The sequence below is a fragment of the Anopheles bellator genome, chromosome 2, assembly GCF_943735745.2.
Source record: "Anopheles bellator chromosome 2, idAnoBellAS_SP24_06.2, whole genome shotgun sequence".
NCBI lineage: Eukaryota > Metazoa > Arthropoda > Insecta > Diptera > Culicidae > Anopheles > Anopheles bellator.
Window position 1 is genome coordinate 60,564,980 of NC_071286.1, and position 17,403 is coordinate 60,582,382.

The 17,403-nt window shown below is 50.3% G+C and overlaps 3 protein-coding genes across 4 annotated transcripts; 2 read left to right on the plus strand and 1 right to left on the minus strand.

The window, feature by feature from the left end:
• Nucleotides 1–1,389: 1,389 nt before the first annotated feature.
• Nucleotides 1,390–3,676, minus strand: LOC131208601 (RNA polymerase I-specific transcription initiation factor RRN3). Its single transcript, XM_058201398.1, has 3 exons — nt 3,263–3,676; nt 2,266–3,197; nt 1,390–2,200 (listed from the first exon to the last, which is right to left on the minus strand). Exons 1-3 carry the CDS (start codon nt 3,455–3,457, stop codon nt 1,546–1,548), a joined length of 1,782 nt encoding a protein of 593 aa, XP_058057381.1. The 5' UTR covers nt 3,458–3,676; the 3' UTR covers nt 1,390–1,545.
• Nucleotides 3,677–4,025: 349 nt separating this feature from the next.
• LOC131210901 (probable cytosolic Fe-S cluster assembly factor AGAP009023) lies at nt 4,026–5,954 on the plus strand. 2 transcript variants are annotated; one of them, XM_058204214.1, is made up of 5 exons: nt 4,026–4,133; nt 4,213–4,308; nt 4,380–4,647; nt 4,720–5,112; nt 5,183–5,954. In XM_058204214.1, exons 1-5 carry the CDS (start codon nt 4,071–4,073, stop codon nt 5,797–5,799), a joined length of 1,437 nt encoding a protein of 478 aa, XP_058060197.1. In that variant the 5' UTR covers nt 4,026–4,070; the 3' UTR covers nt 5,800–5,954. The 2 variants fall into 2 exon arrangements, with proteins under 2 accessions (XP_058060197.1, XP_058060199.1); XM_058204216.1 differs by having other exon boundaries at nt 4,071–4,133; nt 4,225–4,308.
• Nucleotides 5,955–9,795: 3,841 nt separating this feature from the next.
• On the plus strand, nt 9,796–17,325 carry LOC131207803 (probable chitinase 10). Its single transcript, XM_058200434.1, has 9 exons — nt 9,796–9,819; nt 9,886–10,091; nt 10,154–10,662; nt 10,725–13,591; nt 13,657–13,842; nt 13,903–14,182; nt 14,245–15,230; nt 15,296–15,885; nt 15,951–17,325. The coding sequence occupies exons 1-9, from the start codon at nt 9,796–9,798 to the stop codon at nt 17,323–17,325; spliced, it is 7,023 nt and encodes a 2,340-aa protein (XP_058056417.1).
• The last annotated feature ends 78 nt before the right edge of the window (nt 17,326–17,403 follow it).

Consider the following 17,403-nt stretch of genomic DNA (forward strand, 5'->3'; position numbering starts at 1 on the left):
AATGGATGATGATGATAATAACTGATCCAGCTTTACGCCAGTTACGTTTCGAGTTCTGCTCTTTAACTCTGCTCGAGATAATGACTGATTTTATTGAATTTCGATTGTCGCATTGCCGATCGTCGATGCTGACGCAGCGACTTTGCGGGTGTCGGCCCGGCCCGAAGTTGCTTGGCTAAGCGGGCTGCTGGCGCTGTCGCTAACTCGCCTTCCGCTTCCGCTAAGGCCCGGGGCCGACAGAAGTTACTTGGTCACGAAAACGAAAACGATCATTGTTGTTTACATTTTTTGTTTACATTTTTTTCCCATTTTTTTGACAGCTGTCAATTTGAAATTAAGGAAATTATTGAAATTATTGAAATTATTTTTTTGTATTTGAAAACCCCTGGTGGTGGGATCTGTAACTATTGTTCGTGCTATAAAATTGTGTGTCTTGAGCTGGTTCAAATATACGATAAACAAACCGAACGCAGCCACCAGACCCACGATTATAGAAACTCACCCAAGATTATAGAAACTCACTCACGATTATAGAAACTCACTCATGATTATAGAAACTCACCGAAGAAACTGAAATTGAAATTATTTAAATTATTTAAATTAAATTTATTTATTAATTAATTAAATTTTATTAATTTCAACTTGAAATCGAGTAAGAAATATGTGCATCATATCCAAAAAACACGTCCAAGGTATACTCTCGCAGGAGATGATCCAGAATGAGAGCAATCCTACAAAAAATACAAATCTTGCTGACTTTCTAACTGTTTCTCAAAAATCTATTTCACTACGCCTTTTGTAAATTAGCTACACACTGACCTTCTTGTACCGAGATCGTGGCCAATGTTTCTTCGCATTTCAACGATATTTTAATTTAATTATATGGAACATCAGCGAGATAATCGCGGACACTGTCTGCGAATCTGGACGTCGGGGAAACACGGGGAAAACAAGCGTATTGGTCCGTCCATTGTTTGGATTTTAATCCGCCGATTACTTACCAGGATAGTGGTCGATCACTTACCAGGATACCAGGCAGTGGGCCAGGATAGTGGTTTCCATGGGAATGATGGCCAGAATTACTACATCGAAGTCCCGCAAACGATTGTTCGTCAACGTGTTGAATGAGATCTAGTGGACGGGCTTGAGAAGGACGGATTTACCTATGGATAATTATAAAAAAAATCTGTTTAGCTTTTAAAGTTAGGCAGTATTCATAGTATTCATTTCTCAAAAAAGTATAAAGAAACCATTCGATTCGAAGATACCTTTCGGGATCGAGACCGTTTCTTCCTAGACGAATACACAATACTCTAGTTGTGTGAATTGAAATTTTATTTGACTACAATGTATAATTTTTTAACTCACTTCACAGGGAGTATTAGGCTTTTCTAAATGCAGAATAGTTGCTACTTGACTGTAATTTACTAACGGAGAGGCGGGTTAATTGAGTAAAATATATGCTTATATTTTATTGAGGTGTTTGCACAAAAACTGCGATTTGCATGTTGCTCGGAGAAAACCTCGTCCGAGACCGGCCATTTCTTAGCTTTGAAATCCAGGCGAAACCCCGTAGGAGTACGTAAACTCGCCGTCCACAGGCTGATGTTTGTGCCGCTTGCTTTCGGGGATGAAATCGTCGACATCTTCCGAGAGCGATTCGTAGCGCTTGCGACCGTTCCCTGCGACGCCGCCGGCCATCGATTCCCCCGGCTCCTCGTCCATCTCGTGCGCCTGATACTGTAGGTAAAAGGGCTCGATTCGCTGGCCGGACTTTATTAGCATGTACGGATCGAAAGGAAAGAACGTGTCCAAACAGTCTTCCGGTAGCTGGGAACTGTTTTTGTACACGGTGGCCAATTTGCGCCGGGCATTCCGCTCAAGGATGGTGTGACAGTAAGCTAGTTGGTAGGCTCGCGTTACGCCAGCGAACGCGGTCGCGACAGTCGGCAGACAAACGCGCAGTGGGTTCAAGGGGCACGTCACGATCGACGATAGCTGGAGCGATTGTAGAAATGCTAAATTTTTGGCGCTTGCCGTCAGATGTTTGCTGCGGAACGCGACCATATAGAAAATGGCCTGGCACACCGAGTAGAACACCAGATGCGCTTTGATAGATTGATTGTAGTTCATAGAGTCGCTGCGTTGAATGTAACTGTGCACCCACTGGGACATCTCCTGCAGCATGGACTTTAAGTGACTGCGAAAGTAGAGAGACGGAATTTATGTTACGCGTTGCGAATAAAGCAAGTCTTACGGTGCTACCTTAAGGGGATAAAGTTGGCCCTGGCCAGTAAGCTTGCGATGTACCCAACCGAGGATTGGCGGACCGTCGGCGAAATGGTAGGATTGCTAACGTTTTTCCACAGCGAGCTAATAAAATGCTCGCCGTAGGCCATCTTGAAGCTGCTGAAGTAGAACAGCAGGAACTGGACGTGGTCCGTGTTGTGTGTGGGAAGAACGTGCGTTTCGAACTGTTTCAGCATCATCTTGAACAACCGGTCGCCTTGCCCTTCGCTCTTCACACTCTGTTCGATATAGTCAAACATGAGGCCCATGAAACAGTCCAACGTTTCCGCCAGCGGATGCTTCATCGTGGTGCACTGTTCTTCTTCGTCAGCGCCATTTGCATCCATTTCAAACAGCATCTCCTCATCCGGTTCCTCCGCGGCTTCGATCTCGCTGCGAGGAACATTCACATCCAGCAGAAGCAGTTGGTGAAAGACTATATCGAGCACCTCATCACAGTAGATTGACGCGTACTGCGTCACCTTCAGCACGTTAAAAAGGTAGCCGGTCACTTCGTAAGCCGGCTTCTTGTGGTACGGAAAGGTCTTACGTAACTGAGTCAGCACCACGTCGAAGATCATCGGAATCACATTCATCAGTCTCATGACTAGATCGTGCACTTCGGCCAACTTCTTCTGCAACGCTTCACTGGGCACGCCGTGCTTCCACTGGTCTTTAGCGGCCACCGTCGGGATAAACATCTGCACCAGCTTTGTGATCGTCATCGGACAAAAGTTCTTGTGGACGATCGATAGCTCGATCACGAAATTTTTGTATGCCTCGATACACGTTTCGCCCCGGTCCAGCCAGGGCATGGATAACAACAACTCGACCAACATGGTAAAGTGCACATTCATCAGCGGAACGCTCTGTTTCGCCTCAATGAACGTCTCTAGAAACTGGTCATCCTGAAAAGATCAAGCACAGGTCAGAGAGGAAGGTCAGATAGCACTTCCCGCAACGAGCCACTTACGTCGAAGTCTTCTTCCCTTAACTTTTGACACAGTTCTTCGTAGGTGCTCAACCGGCTGTTATCCAGGACATCCTGCAGGGCCGTTTCAATGGACAGTGCGCTGAAGCGCACCTTGTTGCGAGGGATATTCTTCGTATCTTGGCTTGGTGACTTGAGTATTGACGATAACCGCGATTTTGCTGTGGCCGCAGACATTTTTGCATTGCGTTCCGCCGTACGGTTGGTTGTCGTGGAAAGGGAAGGCGGAAGTTGGGTTCCGCTCAAGGCTGTGCACCAGGCAGAGCTAATACCGGTCGTGGATCGCTGAAAACACAGATTGGTACACCTACGCTGAATCCTGAACAGAAACCGAAAATAGTTTCTGTTATCGAACACGCAGATTACGCACAATTTCACAATATTTCATCCGCCGGATCAAAGCACGTTTTGTGGAACAATCGAAAGTTGGCGATTTGGTTGACAGATGAGCTCCGAAACTGTCAAAAGGACGAGTGAGTGCTGAGGGAAGTGCCATTTGCCGTAATCAACCGCGTGGAGGACAAACGTAAAACAATTCATTATTCTTAGTTAAAACTTAAATACATCAATAATATAAAATGAAAAAATAAAATATTTAGTATTTAGAATATAAAGTGTCCACCTAAACCACTACAACCCAGCGTTTTATCGAATTCCTTAAATATTTTCTCTCCTGATGACAGGATATCCAGGCGCTTCCAGGCACTTTTCAATCGTTTAATCATTCAAAACAAAGTCACGACCCAAACACTGAAACCAAAACATTCCAGATTTTACTTTGCTCGCAAAAATGTCGCGCTTTAGCAGTGCTCTTCAGCTCACGGATTTGGACGATTTTATCACTCCATCTCAGGTAAATCACGGAGTTTTGAATTGGTGATTGCATTCTCAGTATTTATTTTGTTTAACTTCGATTGCTGCTTTGTGTACAGGAATGCATCAAGCCCGTCAAAATAGACACAAACAAGAGCAAAACTGGGGCCAAGATAACGATTCAAGAGGATGGGTCATACGTACAGGAATCTACGGTGAGCCTGATTCGATTAAGCAGCCAACCATCATTTCCTAACAATGTGCTTCTACCTTCCTCCGCCCAAAGAGTGGCATACAAAAGCTGGAAAAGGTGGAAATAACGTTAGCGGATTGCTTGGCCTGTTCCGGTTGTATAACATCCGCCGAAGGGGTACTGATTTCCCAGCAAAGCCAAGAGGAGCTGTTGCGTGTGATGAATGCGAATAATCTGGCCAAGCTCAATAATCAACTCGACGAAATCAAGTTTGTGGTCTTCACCGTGTCGCAACAGCCAATCCTGTCTCTGGCACGTAAATATAATCTTACGCCGGAGGACACGTTCGAACATATCGCTGGTAAGATAAGTCAGTTGCGATAAGTCGCTGTATTGTTTCTTTTTCGTTAATTGTTCTCTCTCGGTTGCGTAGGTTATTTCAAAAAGCTCGGAGCGGACATGGTTGTGGACACGAAAATTGCCGATGACTTGGCGCTGATAGAAAGCCGCAACGAGTTCGTCGAACGATACAACACTAACCGCAAAACGCTCCCGATGCTCGCATCCTCGTGCCCGGGATGGGTGTGTTACGCGGAGAAAACGCATGGCAATTTTATTCTTCCGTACATTTCGACCACCCGTTCACCGCAACAAATAATGGGGATGCTGGTGAAGCAGTACCTGGCCAAACTTATCGGTACCACAAGTGACCGGATCTATCATGCCACCGTCATGCCTTGCTACGATAAAAAGCTGGAAGCCTCGCGCGAAGATTTCTTTAGTGAGGTCGAAAACAGTCGAGACGTTGACTGTGTCATAACCTCTAGTGAGTAGCGTTAAAGCCCGCAAAACCATCTCCAATGTACAGCATGTTCCGCTACTCGTTTTGCTTTCAGTTGAAATCGAACAAATGCTAGAAAGTCTTGGACTACACACGCTCCAACTCATCGAAAGGTGCCCGGTTGATTGGCCGTGGCCGATGGCGCGCCCACCGGCGTTCGTTTGGGGTCACGAGTCGTCGGGCTCGGGAGGCTACAGTGAACATATCTTCAAATATGCCGCCCGGAAGCTGTTCAACATCCACGTCGAATCGGTCGAATTTAAGCCGCTTCGCAACAACGACATGCGCGAAGCGATCCTCGAGCAGAACGGCGAGGTGCTACTCCGCTTTGCTATCGCAAACGGATTTCGCAACATTCAGAACATGGTTCAGAAGTTAAAGCGAGGAAAGAGCACTTACGATTACGTCGAAATAATGGCATGCCCGTCGGGATGTCTGAACGGTGGTGCACAAATTCGCCCCGCCGATGGAAAAACGGCACGCGAGCTAACGGCAGACCTTGAGATGATGTACCGTTTGTTACCCCAGTCCAATCCCGAGAACGAGAGCGTGGAACATCTGTACACCACTTTCCTGGACAACGATGGCGACAACAACAAACGAAAGAACCTGCTTCACACGAGCTACCATCAGATAGAGAAAATCAACTCCGCTCTCAACATCAAATGGTAACAGCGGCTGCGGCACAGACCCCGTTTCTTACACATTCTTTTATGTTCTCTACCGCGGTGCGCGGGTAAAACCAAAAGGTATAGAAAAAATATGCGATAAATAAACAAACCGTCCGCTAGATTGGCGGCCAGTAGCGATGCTACGAAGAAAGTCAAAACAAGCATAAACCGGTTAGGCAAACCCGTGACCGGAGCAATAAATGTCTTTTATGGTCGTGCGTTAATCAGCCGGCTGTGCAAGTACGCTATCCGAACACACCCCAGCGATTGGCTACTACTCGCGGACAGGTTTTGGAGATCCCTGAATGGCGATCGAACAGTGAATCCCGTCGGCAAGCGGTTGCCAACCTTTCCGTTCGCAACCGGACAATCTGCGCGCAACCGTGCGATAGTCCGGCATTCGCCATTGACATTGGCCCCAGCCTAGGTCGTCACGACGCTGTTGCATTCATCACACGCATGCAGCTGCAGCCGGTCAAACAGAATGCGGTAACTTTTTAGGCTTAATGGGCAACTACAAGCGCAACAAATATTTAATCGGTACTCACAGCGATCGTCAAGCGCCTGGCACCGAAACCTGCTTCCCGAAAGATAAGGTCCATGACATTTACTCAAACCGAACGAAACAAGAACACTGTCCGCTGATCGGTCTGCTACAGATGAGATCAGATTTGGAATGTGCTTGGTGGCCAGACTTTTTACCCTTTCACGGGCAGCGGCCGAATTTAAGCCAACCAAGTGAACCGTTCAAACGGGTTTTCAACGATCAGCAGAACGGCCGTAAAAGTTATTGGGCAATCAGCAAAATGGAACTGGAATGATCGATCATATTCGCTTACAGTGAATTCTAATAGCAAATGGAAACAGTTATTATCGATGCAGAATAAAACTAACAACAGTCATGAAGACAATCATTTCAACAGTAAATTCGCTACACAATAACTAGGCGTCTCCATGAGGATCGTCTTCTGGAGATCGTTGTGTGGATCAACCAAGCAACTTCAATGCAGAGAATGCAAATTCAAATTGGATTTTTTCCCGTCTGAACGAGGGTGAGTGACCGCGATGAGTAAGAGTCCCAAATAAGAATTTGGTTTCTGCTTGACCGCATATGGCAGTAATCTGATCGGATACATTATTCGTTTACGTTTGTTTGGTTTTCTTCTCCCACATCCAACGATGAGATGTTTGTTCTGGGCGAAGCTCCACCATCTAGAATAACATCACACTGCGAATTACTAACAAGATATGGGACATTTGAATTTAACGCCAACTTTCACGCCACGAGGGGCGCTCCCATCTACGAAAGCTGATCCGTATTTGCATAAGTCAAAGTAAAGCCCCGCTCGAAGCCGGCGATCACATTCTCTCCGGCGCGGAAGCAACGGTAAATTTGTCCCCCCAAAAGAATTCATTTGCCATTTGGCGCAACATCACGGGAATATCGTCGAAAATGCTGGATGCTGGCGCGAGTGCGAGCGTGCGTTCTGCGAACCTGCCCCTAACCGCCCGACTGCTCCGGAAGCAAGAACCTGTTTTTTGGTCACTCTTCGACTCCCGCCCGTACAGACGGAATTCGGCTAAGCCAGTGTACCATAATGTCATATGTATCGTGACTACCGCAGCAAGAACTCCGTTAAAAAATCGTGCCCAAAGGATTCACCTTACTTAATATTTCCCGTGGCGTAATATGACGTGCTGAAGATCAAGGGCGTCCAACAGCCTTTCGTACGGGACGCCACGAATACCGGTTCGATCGATCGGCAACCTGCCGGAGCCAGCCAGCAACTGGAGCACTTTAGTGCGCGATACGCAGAGATACGCCCGACACAGCGGTGGCGTCCAAGAACGGAGAACGCACAAAGTGATTCCTGGGTGGGTCTTGCAGGTCCGCCCGTTCTGCGGCTTACCTTTGGCTCGCTCGATTCGTGAGAATTACGGTCCGTGACTGGCTCACATCTTTGCGCAAACCTTCACTTACAGCGATGCATGAAGACTTGCAAATCAGCATGCGATCGCAGATTGTACGCGTGCGCGTACCTAGCGCAGCGCCGATCTACGGAAGATTCAAAGTGCACGTGGATCTAATATTTTCTCCGTTCGCAAGATAGGTGCCGTGCATACCAGATAACCGATAACCTACCGAGCTTCTGTGGGCGGTGAAGGCTAGCTCAACTTCCGCTGCAATTAACCGAGTGCATTCAAGGATGCACCGGACGCTAATCGCCATAAACCCTAACCGAATGTGTAACCGAAAGTTTGACACCTTTTCCCCTCCGTGGCTCCTTGGGGGATCGATCGTGCGAATCTTGCGGCGGTTCTTTTTCTTTTCGCTTCACTCGCCCGAAGTGGCCGATCTTTAAAAACAACAAGGAAAAAGAAACAACCGAGAATACCATTTTGTCACAGAACAAGTTTCGCCGGACTCCGCCCGCTCGGAGTGGTTGTGGCCACTCCATTCCGGGGTGCGCGAAGGTATAAAAGAAGCAGTTCCCGACGAATAAGAATTAGTCGGTCCCGTGGTGTTTTTAACGTCGGTTTCCAGGAGTGCGCGCCAAGTGCCTGTAGGAAGTGTTAGTGCCGTGTTTCGGGGGGGCTTGTTCTATGTTGGAAGTGTACATAATCCGCTTCTGCGTCTCTCGAGAGAGTCCCCGTGGTAAGCTGCGGTGTCGGAGTGGAGTCGATGCGTGAGAAACGCCCGAAGGGCATGGGGCTGTGAGAAACGCGTATATTCACAGAACATAATGCAAAACGCTCATCGCGGTCAACCTCCGATCGTGCCGTGGACTGCCGTGAATGTTGATAAGCGATCGAAGCGAGAAGTGCAAAATGAAGAACTAGTAAGAGAAATCCATCAGCTCTTCAACCGGTGGGGCTTAGAGTGCATGTGCGTGGCGCACAATGGAGTAGATTCTGAAGGAATTCTGATTCGTACGTCCAGTGGAAGCTTTTTGAATGTAACATGTGTTCAGTTGAGGGCCGCGCGTACTCCGCGCCTATGATCGACGGACGACGGGTGTGAAGTGCGAAACCGTTATAGCGTGGCCTCAATTCCTGTTGGGAACAGTTCTCCGTGGCTGCCTTGATTGAAAATCGAAGATCGTCAAGGGTTTCAGTGATTAATTCTTGTGTCGTGGAGAACCTTTCTCTCACCTATACAGTTGGCTGTGATGTCAGTCTCTAAAACCAGTGTCGTGTCCCGGGTGTGATCAAAACAAAATAAGAATTCTGTTTTTGGCCCAGAGGCGCGATTGGAAGCCGTGGCCGCCATTTATCAGCGTGGCCCTGATCGTTACCGAAAATATAGCGCGACATCAATCGCACAAAGTGGCACGCAGTTGCAACGAGGTCAGAATCACTAATCATCCCGACTCCGAAAAGGCTGTCCGTCCCTGATAGTGGCGGTGGTGGTGGAACCTGGTTCGTTGATTTCTATTCAGAGCCAGCAACATAACCGGTGCCCGAGTGTATCAAGAACGACCGGAGCAGTCACGAAGAGTTGAATGAACGGCGGAAAAGATGTGTCGTGCTGAGTCGGTCGCGAGCATAAACGTCGCGTTCTCCGGATCCGACCTTCGTTCTTGCGCCGCTCCTCGCCATTCTAGCGGTACCGTGTGTAGCCCTGGACTTGAATCATAGCTTTCGTAGCGTAGCTGTTTTTCTCGCCATCTCACGAGATGTTGAAGTTGAATGGGCACGTGCTGTGCGGAAACTGGTTTCTGACGGTCCAATTACCGACCACAGCAGAGCGGCGCGCGTCACCATTGGGGGGCCGTTGACATAGACCTTGAAAACTGTGCTCTTTTTTGTAGGTCTTCGTTCCGAACTTCGTTGACGGTGGATTGACCTACATTGTGGAGAATGCTTGATTGACTGATTTGGGCTTAGTTTAATCGATTGAATTGTTTTACTTGGTCACGAAGGTGCGATACTATAATTCTCTTTTCACTCTTCCAGCCTTTTCATTTCAATGCACCAATGAGAGGAACAGACAATAATGGTTCTTAAGTTTTTCAAACTGGTACGTTTCGTTCAGACCATGATTCTTCCCTGTTGCCATTGTTCACGTGCCACTGTTTTATTACAGCTGACCATTGTTTGCATATGGACTGTCGGCCCAACTTTGGTGGCTGTCAGAGTTGAACAATCGGAACCGGTCAGCTTTGTTCGAAGCAGCGTGGAACATATTCCGAGCCATGGGTTTGAGAAGCAGATAGCGGAAGCGGCCAGCGATGAGTTCGGAAGTGAGTCTCTGCCTCTGCGCAGTGCAGTCGAAAGTGTACCGGCCAATCTGTGAGTATTTCAGTCGCAACTGATTCCGATTAGTTCATAAAAGCGATACGCCATCGTTCTAGTATCGATGAGCGGCTTCCTCTTCGCGACTCCGTAGAGTTTCGGATCATCGACATGGACGATGCGATCGAAGGCACGGTGAGCAAGGTGAAGACCGTCGTCAGCAAACAGCAGCAAAAGTACGCGACCACATCAAGGACTGATGTCGAAAGCTTTCGAGTCTTCATGCGCCCAGACAAGTACGCAGCTTACATCATCCCGGCACATCCGGACAACCTGCCGATGCCCTTTCGGGCCGGCTCTCCCTTCCAACAGCTGTTGAGCAGTAAGGAGCTGGCAACGGCCCGAAATCCTCCCGCTCAGCTGTCTTACGTTCGAAAGGCGGCGGAAAGCGAGTATAAAGTCGTGTGCCACATGACAAACTGGGGCTTTTACCGCAAAGGAGAGGCCCAATTCGTGCCGGAACACTTGGACGCGAGCCTTTGTACGCACATTATATATTCGTTTGCCACCCTGGATGCGGCCACTTTGACGATGAAAGAATTCGACAGCTGGGCTGACATAGACAACAGTAAGGGTTCTGCGTCGATTCGCAGGGCGGCGATTTATGCATATTTTTCCCTTGTTTTGCAGATATGTACCATCGAACGATTGCAGCTGCAGGCGAGGTTCCGGTGTTGCTCGGCCTCGGAGGCTGGACCGATTCCGTGGGCGAGAAGTACTCCGAGCTGGTAGGATCGACCGGCAATCGGCAGAAGTTTATCAGCAACTCGATCGACTTTCTGAAAAGGCATCGTTTCGCGGGTTTACACCTGGACTGGAACTATCCGGTCTGCTGGCAAAGCGACTGCTCGCAAGGTCCCGCGAGTGACAAATCCAACTTCGCCAAGCTAATTCGGGAGGCTCGAAGCGCGTTCGCTCGCGAAAACCTCCTGCTCAGTACCAGCATATCGGGGTACGAGGAGGTGATCAAGAGGGCCTACGATGTAGTGGAAATATCGAAACACGTGGACTTTATGACCGTCATGACGTACGACTATCATGGTGCCTGGGAAGAGCAAGCGGGGCACGTGAGTCCGTTGCACGGTTCGGCAACGGATAAGTACCCGCAGTACAACACGGCCTACGCCATGCAGCTGCTGGTCAGTATGGGAGCCGAAAAGGGGAAACTTATCGTAGGAATACCGTCCTATGGACAAACGTTCACCTTAGCCGAAAGCTCCGGCGGTACGCCCCCGGAAGGCAGTCCTGCTACAGGACCTGGGGCAGCTGGTGACGACACGCGACAGCCGGGTATGTTGGCGTACTACGAAATTTGCCACCGAGTGCGTCGGCTAAAGTGGAAGGTCAGCAGAGATGCTTCGATGAAGACGGGTCCCTACGCCAGCAGCAGTGATCAGTGGGTAGGTTACGACGATCCCGTGTCGGCCACGGCTAAAGCAAAGTACGTGATCAAGTCCGGGTTTGGTGGGATAGCAGTGTGGACGGTCGATTTGGACGATTATCTGAACCGCTGCTGCGAGGAAAGTTATCCCGTGTTGAGGGCAGTAAACAGAGCTCTGTTTCGGCTTAGTTCTCCCAGTCCCACTGGCATGGACTGTACGAGACCATCGCAACCCGCCACACCTGAACCGGCAGAGATGACATTCAGTCCGGACAGTGGACTTGGCAGCTCCACCACTACACCTGCTCACGCACACACTACGTGGCCATCGTGGACCCCGGAAAGCACGTCAACAACGCGCAGAACAACGACCCTCAGCACCACGACGACAACCACTCCTCGAACGACTGTAACTCGCAGAACAACCACCCCATCGACAACCTACAGTCCACCGACGACCACGGTTGGCACGACGATCCCTGTTCCGGGTCTTATAATGCCAGAGCTCAGCAACGCTGAGAGCTGTGAGCCCAATCAGTACAAGGCGCATCCGAACAACTGCAATTCGTACTATCGCTGCGTGCTTGCCGAGTTCAAACAGCAGTTCTGTGCCGGTGGCCTTCATTGGAACGATCAAGCAAAGCTGTGCGATTGGCCAGCTTCAGCCAAGTGTGAGAAGGACATGGGCTCTCAGGAGTACACCGAGACAACGGCCGCCACGCCGAGGCCAACAAGAACCACAACGGTAAGAACCACTTCTGCGAGACGTACAACGACATCCGCGACGACGCAACGCACGACACGTCGAAGTACTCCCGCCAGAGTACCGAACACGCCGCGGCCAACGAAGCCAACGACCACTACTACGACCACCACCACTAGCAGTCCTTCGCAAGGATGCCGAAATGGGGAATACTATCCGCACAAAAACTGCGATAGTTTCTACATTTGCGTCAACGACAGGAAAGTGGAGCAACAGTGTGGCCCAGAACTGTACTGGAGCCAGGCGGACAAGAACTGTGATTGGGAAGAGAACGTCAACTGCGTGAGTAACGAGCAGTACTTTAAATTGCTCGTCAAGTACAGTGCATCGAAGGCGCTCTCGGAGGACGATCCTTGCGAAGGCAATACGCACGTTCCGTATCCGGGCGATTGTAGTCAATATCTCGTGTGCAACTGGGGTCGCCTGGAATCGGCAAGCTGCGCCAATGGGCTGCACTGGAACCAACAGCTACGCATCTGCGATTGGCCAGCTAGTGCCCGGTGCTCCCAGGGTGCCATCCCCGAGAGCACGGAGAACAATTCGGACGAGAATTCGTGGCAGAACTCGAACCAGGACATCGATGGCCCACAGCCCGTCGTATCGACGACGGAGAGAAGAACCACCACGCGAACGACCACGCTGGCACCTTCCACGCAACCGCCGGTACTGGACCCACTGTCGGGATACTACAAGATGGTGTGCTACTTCACGAATTGGGCCTGGTACAGGAAAGGATACGGCAAGTACACTCCCGATCACATTCGCACGGATCTGTGCACGCACATCGTGTACGGGTTTGCCGTGCTGGACTACTCGACGTTGACGATTAAGACCCACGATTCGTGGGCCGATATTGACAACAAGTTCTACACACGTGTCGTGGCCGCAAAAGAAAAGGGCGTTAAGGTAACGCTCGCCATCGGTGGTTGGAATGATTCGGCCGGTGACAAGTACAGTCGGTTGGTGCGCAGTGCCGCGGCACGGGCCAAGTTCGTTGAGCACGTCATCGGCTTCCTGGAAAAGTACGGCTTCGACGGTTTGGATCTGGACTGGGAGTACCCGGTGTGTTGGCAGGTGGACTGCAAGAAAGGATTCGCCGACGAAAAGGAAGGTTTTACGGAGCTAGTGCGGGAGCTGTCGGAAGCCTTCAGGCCTCGCGGTTGGCTCCTTTCGGCGGCCGTCTCACCAAGCAAAACGGTCATCGATGCCGGATATGATGTGGCCGCTTTGGCCAACTATTTCGATTGGATCGCTGTCATGACGTACGACTTCCATGGACAGTGGGACAAACAAACGGGCCATGTGGCTCCCCTGTACTACCATCCGGAGGATGAAATTGATTTCTTCAACGCGGTAATTGGGCGAACTGGAGGCTGATCGATAGATTGATGAACGATCAAAGTTCTTTTTTCTTGTAGAATTATTCCATCAATTACTGGATCGATCAGGGAGCGCCTTCGAGAAAGCTCGTCATGGGTATGCCACTGTACGGGCAGTCGTTCCAGCTGGCAGACAACAAAAAGAACGGACTCAACGCGAAAGCACCCGGTCCAGGACAGGCGGGAGAGTTCACCAGAGCGGCTGGATTTTTGGCGTACTATGAAGTGAGTGTGGGTTGTGCTCCAAACCGCGGACTCCTGCTTACGAAAACTCTACCTCGATAGATCTGCGATCGTATACAAAACAAAGAGTGGACGGTTGTGCAGGACGAACTGCAAAGGATGGGACCGTACGCGTACAAGGGCAACCAATGGGTTTCGTTCGACGACAAGGAATCGCTGCTCCGAAAGGTAGAGTTCATCCGTGCCATGGATCTGGGTGGCGGCATGATCTGGGCGCTGGATTTGGATGACTTCAAGGACCGGTGCGGCCAGGGAAGTCACCCATTGCTGACGGCCATCAGAGAAGGACTGCGTGATCCTCCCACGGGAAATGAAGTGCTCCGTAAGTGTGCCGTGTACGGGGTTAACGCAAGTGTTTAAAGCATTTGGCATATTGTTTTGTAGCGTCCGTAGTTCCAACTAATAGTGAACCTGAACCTGAGCTAGGCAGCGTCGGTGGAGCCCAAACACCAGACAAACAGCGGCCTGACTCTTCCGAAAGCACCGATGTGGACGAGAACTTGGTTGACGGCGAAACATACAAAGTTGTCTGTTATTTCACCAACTGGGCCTGGTATCGGCAGGGAAATGGCAAGTATCTGCCGGAGGACATCGACCCGGAGCTGTGCACCCACATCGTGTATGGCTTCGCGGTGCTCGATCGCGAAGGCCTCACTATTAAACCGCACGATTCGTGGGCCGATATCGATAACCGCTTTTACGAGCGCGTGGTTGAGTTCAAGAAGAAGGGCAAAAGAGTCACTGTTGCAATCGGCGGATGGAACGATTCGGCTGGTGACAAGTATAGCCGGCTGGTGCGTAGCGCTCAGGCGCGAAAGCGGTTCATCGAGAACGTGATGGCGTTTATCGAAAAGTACAACTTTGACGGTTTGGATCTAGATTGGGAATATCCAGTTTGTTGGCAGGTTGATTGCACTAAGGGATACGCAGACGAGAAGGAAGGATTCGCTACGCTCGTGGTGGAACTAGCTACGGCTTTCAAGTCCAAGGGATACCTACTCTCGTCGGCGGTGTCGCCAAGCAAAAAGGTAATCGATGCCGGGTACGACGTCGTGACGCTCTCCGACTACATGGACTGGATAGCGGTGATGGCGTACGACTACCACGGCCAGTGGGATAAGAAAACGGGACACGTTGCGCCGATGTACGAACATCCGGATGATTTCGATAAAACGTTCAACGCAAACTTCACCATACACTACTGGATCGAGCAGGGAGCGGACCCTCGGAAGCTCGTTATGGGAATGCCGACCTACGGTCAATCGTTTTCACTTGCCGATGTCAATGATCACGATTTAAACGCAAAGACCTACGGTGGAGGCGAAGCTGGCGATCAAACTAGGGCACGAGGATTTTTGTCGTACTACGAGGTGAGGATCGAAAGGACCGTAAATTTCCCCTGTTTCTAGAGTCTTCGCTGGATTTCTTTTTGCAGATTTGTGCCAACATCCGACAGAAGCATTGGACCGTCGTGCGCGATCGCAAGGGTCGCATGGGTCCGTACGCATACAAGGGCGATCAGTGGGTTTCGTTCGACGATCAGTACATGATCCGTCACAAGAGCGAGTTCATAAAAGCGATGGGCCTCGGAGGAGCCATGATATGGGCGCTGGATTTGGATGATTTCCGGAATCTTTGCGACTGCGAGGAATACCCTTTGCTGCGAACCATCAACCGGGTGTTGCGGAATTACCCAGGACCGGGGCCGAAATGTGTGCTGGGGTCTGGAAAACCAAACGATCCTCCGAAAGATCGTCCTACTACGGCAGCGCCTACAACAACTACAACGAAACCAACCACTGCTAGACCACCGAAAACCAGTACCACCACCATGCGAACTACTACGAGACAAACAACCCGTTCTACTACTAGGGCCACCAGCACAGTGAGAACCACTAAGTATCCGGTCGATGAGGTGGACAACAACGATTCCAAGGGAGTGTGCGACGGTCGACTGTTTGTTCCACACGAATCGGACTGCTCCAAGTTCTACGTTTGTCAGAACGGAAACCGATATTTGCAATCGTAAGTATCGTCCCTTTCATGTCGTACCGCAAACCGAAATCCATCCATCCATGGTCTTTTCGCAGATGCCCAGCCAACACGCTTTGGAACGACGGTTATTGTGATTGGGAAGCAAACACAAAGTGCCACAATAAACAACGACCTGTTCCTGCACCGGCCACTACCACCGAGAGTCAGACGACGTCACGACGACCGACGGCGACGACGCGGCGCCCCGCCACCACTCAGCGTCCCACTTCGAGACCAGCAACGACTCTAGCGACGTCCAAACCATCAATTCCTACAACGGGCAACAACGATTTTAAAGTGGTGTGCTATTTTACCAATTGGGCCTGGTACCGACAGGGAGACGGCAAGTACACGCCCGACGACATTGATAGCACACTGTGCACACACATCGTGTACGGCTTTGCGGTGCTGGACCGGGAAAGTTTGACCATCAAAACGCACGATTCGTGGGCAGACATCGACAATCGATTCTACGAGCGCGTGGTCGAGCAGAAGCGCAAGGGCGCAAAGGTGACGCTAGCGCTCGGCGGATGGAACGATTCCTTGGGCGATAAGTACAGCAAACTGGTGCGGGATGCGTCGGCAAGGGCAAGGTTTGTGAAGCATGCCGTAGAGTTTATTGAAAAGTATGACTTTGACGGTTTGGACCTGGACTGGGAATATCCCGTGTGCTGGCAGGTGGACTGCCAGAAGGGATATCCGGATGAGAAGGAAGGGTTCGCCATGCTGGTGCAGGAGCTGGCCGTTGAGTTCCGACCCAGGCAGTGGCTCCTGTCGGCTGCCGTTTCGCCGAGCAAAATGGTTATCGATGCCGGGTACGACGTGCCGTCGCTGTCGGAATATTTCGATTGGATTGCCGTGATGACCTACGATTTCCACGGAAACTGGGACAAGCAAACGGGCCACGTCGCCCCACTGTACTACTACCCGGGCGATACTTACGACTATTTTAATGCAAATTTCTCCATAAACTACTGGATTGAGAAGGGTGCGCCTTCGAAAAAGTTGGTCATGGGCATGCCACTTTACGGTCAGTCGTTTTCGCTTGCCGACGCGCGGCACAACGGACTGAATGAAAAATCGTACGGACCGGGTGAGGCTGGCGAGTTCACGCGGGCCGGTGGCTTCCTGGCGTTCTACGAAATTTGCGAGAAGGTCACCCGGAATGGGTGGACCGTTGTCAGGGACCCGGAAGGCAGAATAGGGCCGTACGCGTACAGCGGAAGCCAGTGGGTTTCGTACGATGATGTGGACGAAATACGACGAAAGTCGCGATTTTTAAAGGAAATGAACCTGGGCGGAGGAATGGTTTGGGCTTTGGATCTGGACGATTTCCGGGGACGCTGCGGTTGCGGCGCCCATCCGCTACTGAGAACGATGAATCTGGAGCTTGGCCGTATTCAAACACAACAACCGGAAAACTGTACTTAACCGGCGGGAGAAGTGGAGCATGGCGTATTTTGCGACTAGATCACCATACAGATTTGTGTCATACTTAGTTAATAAAAT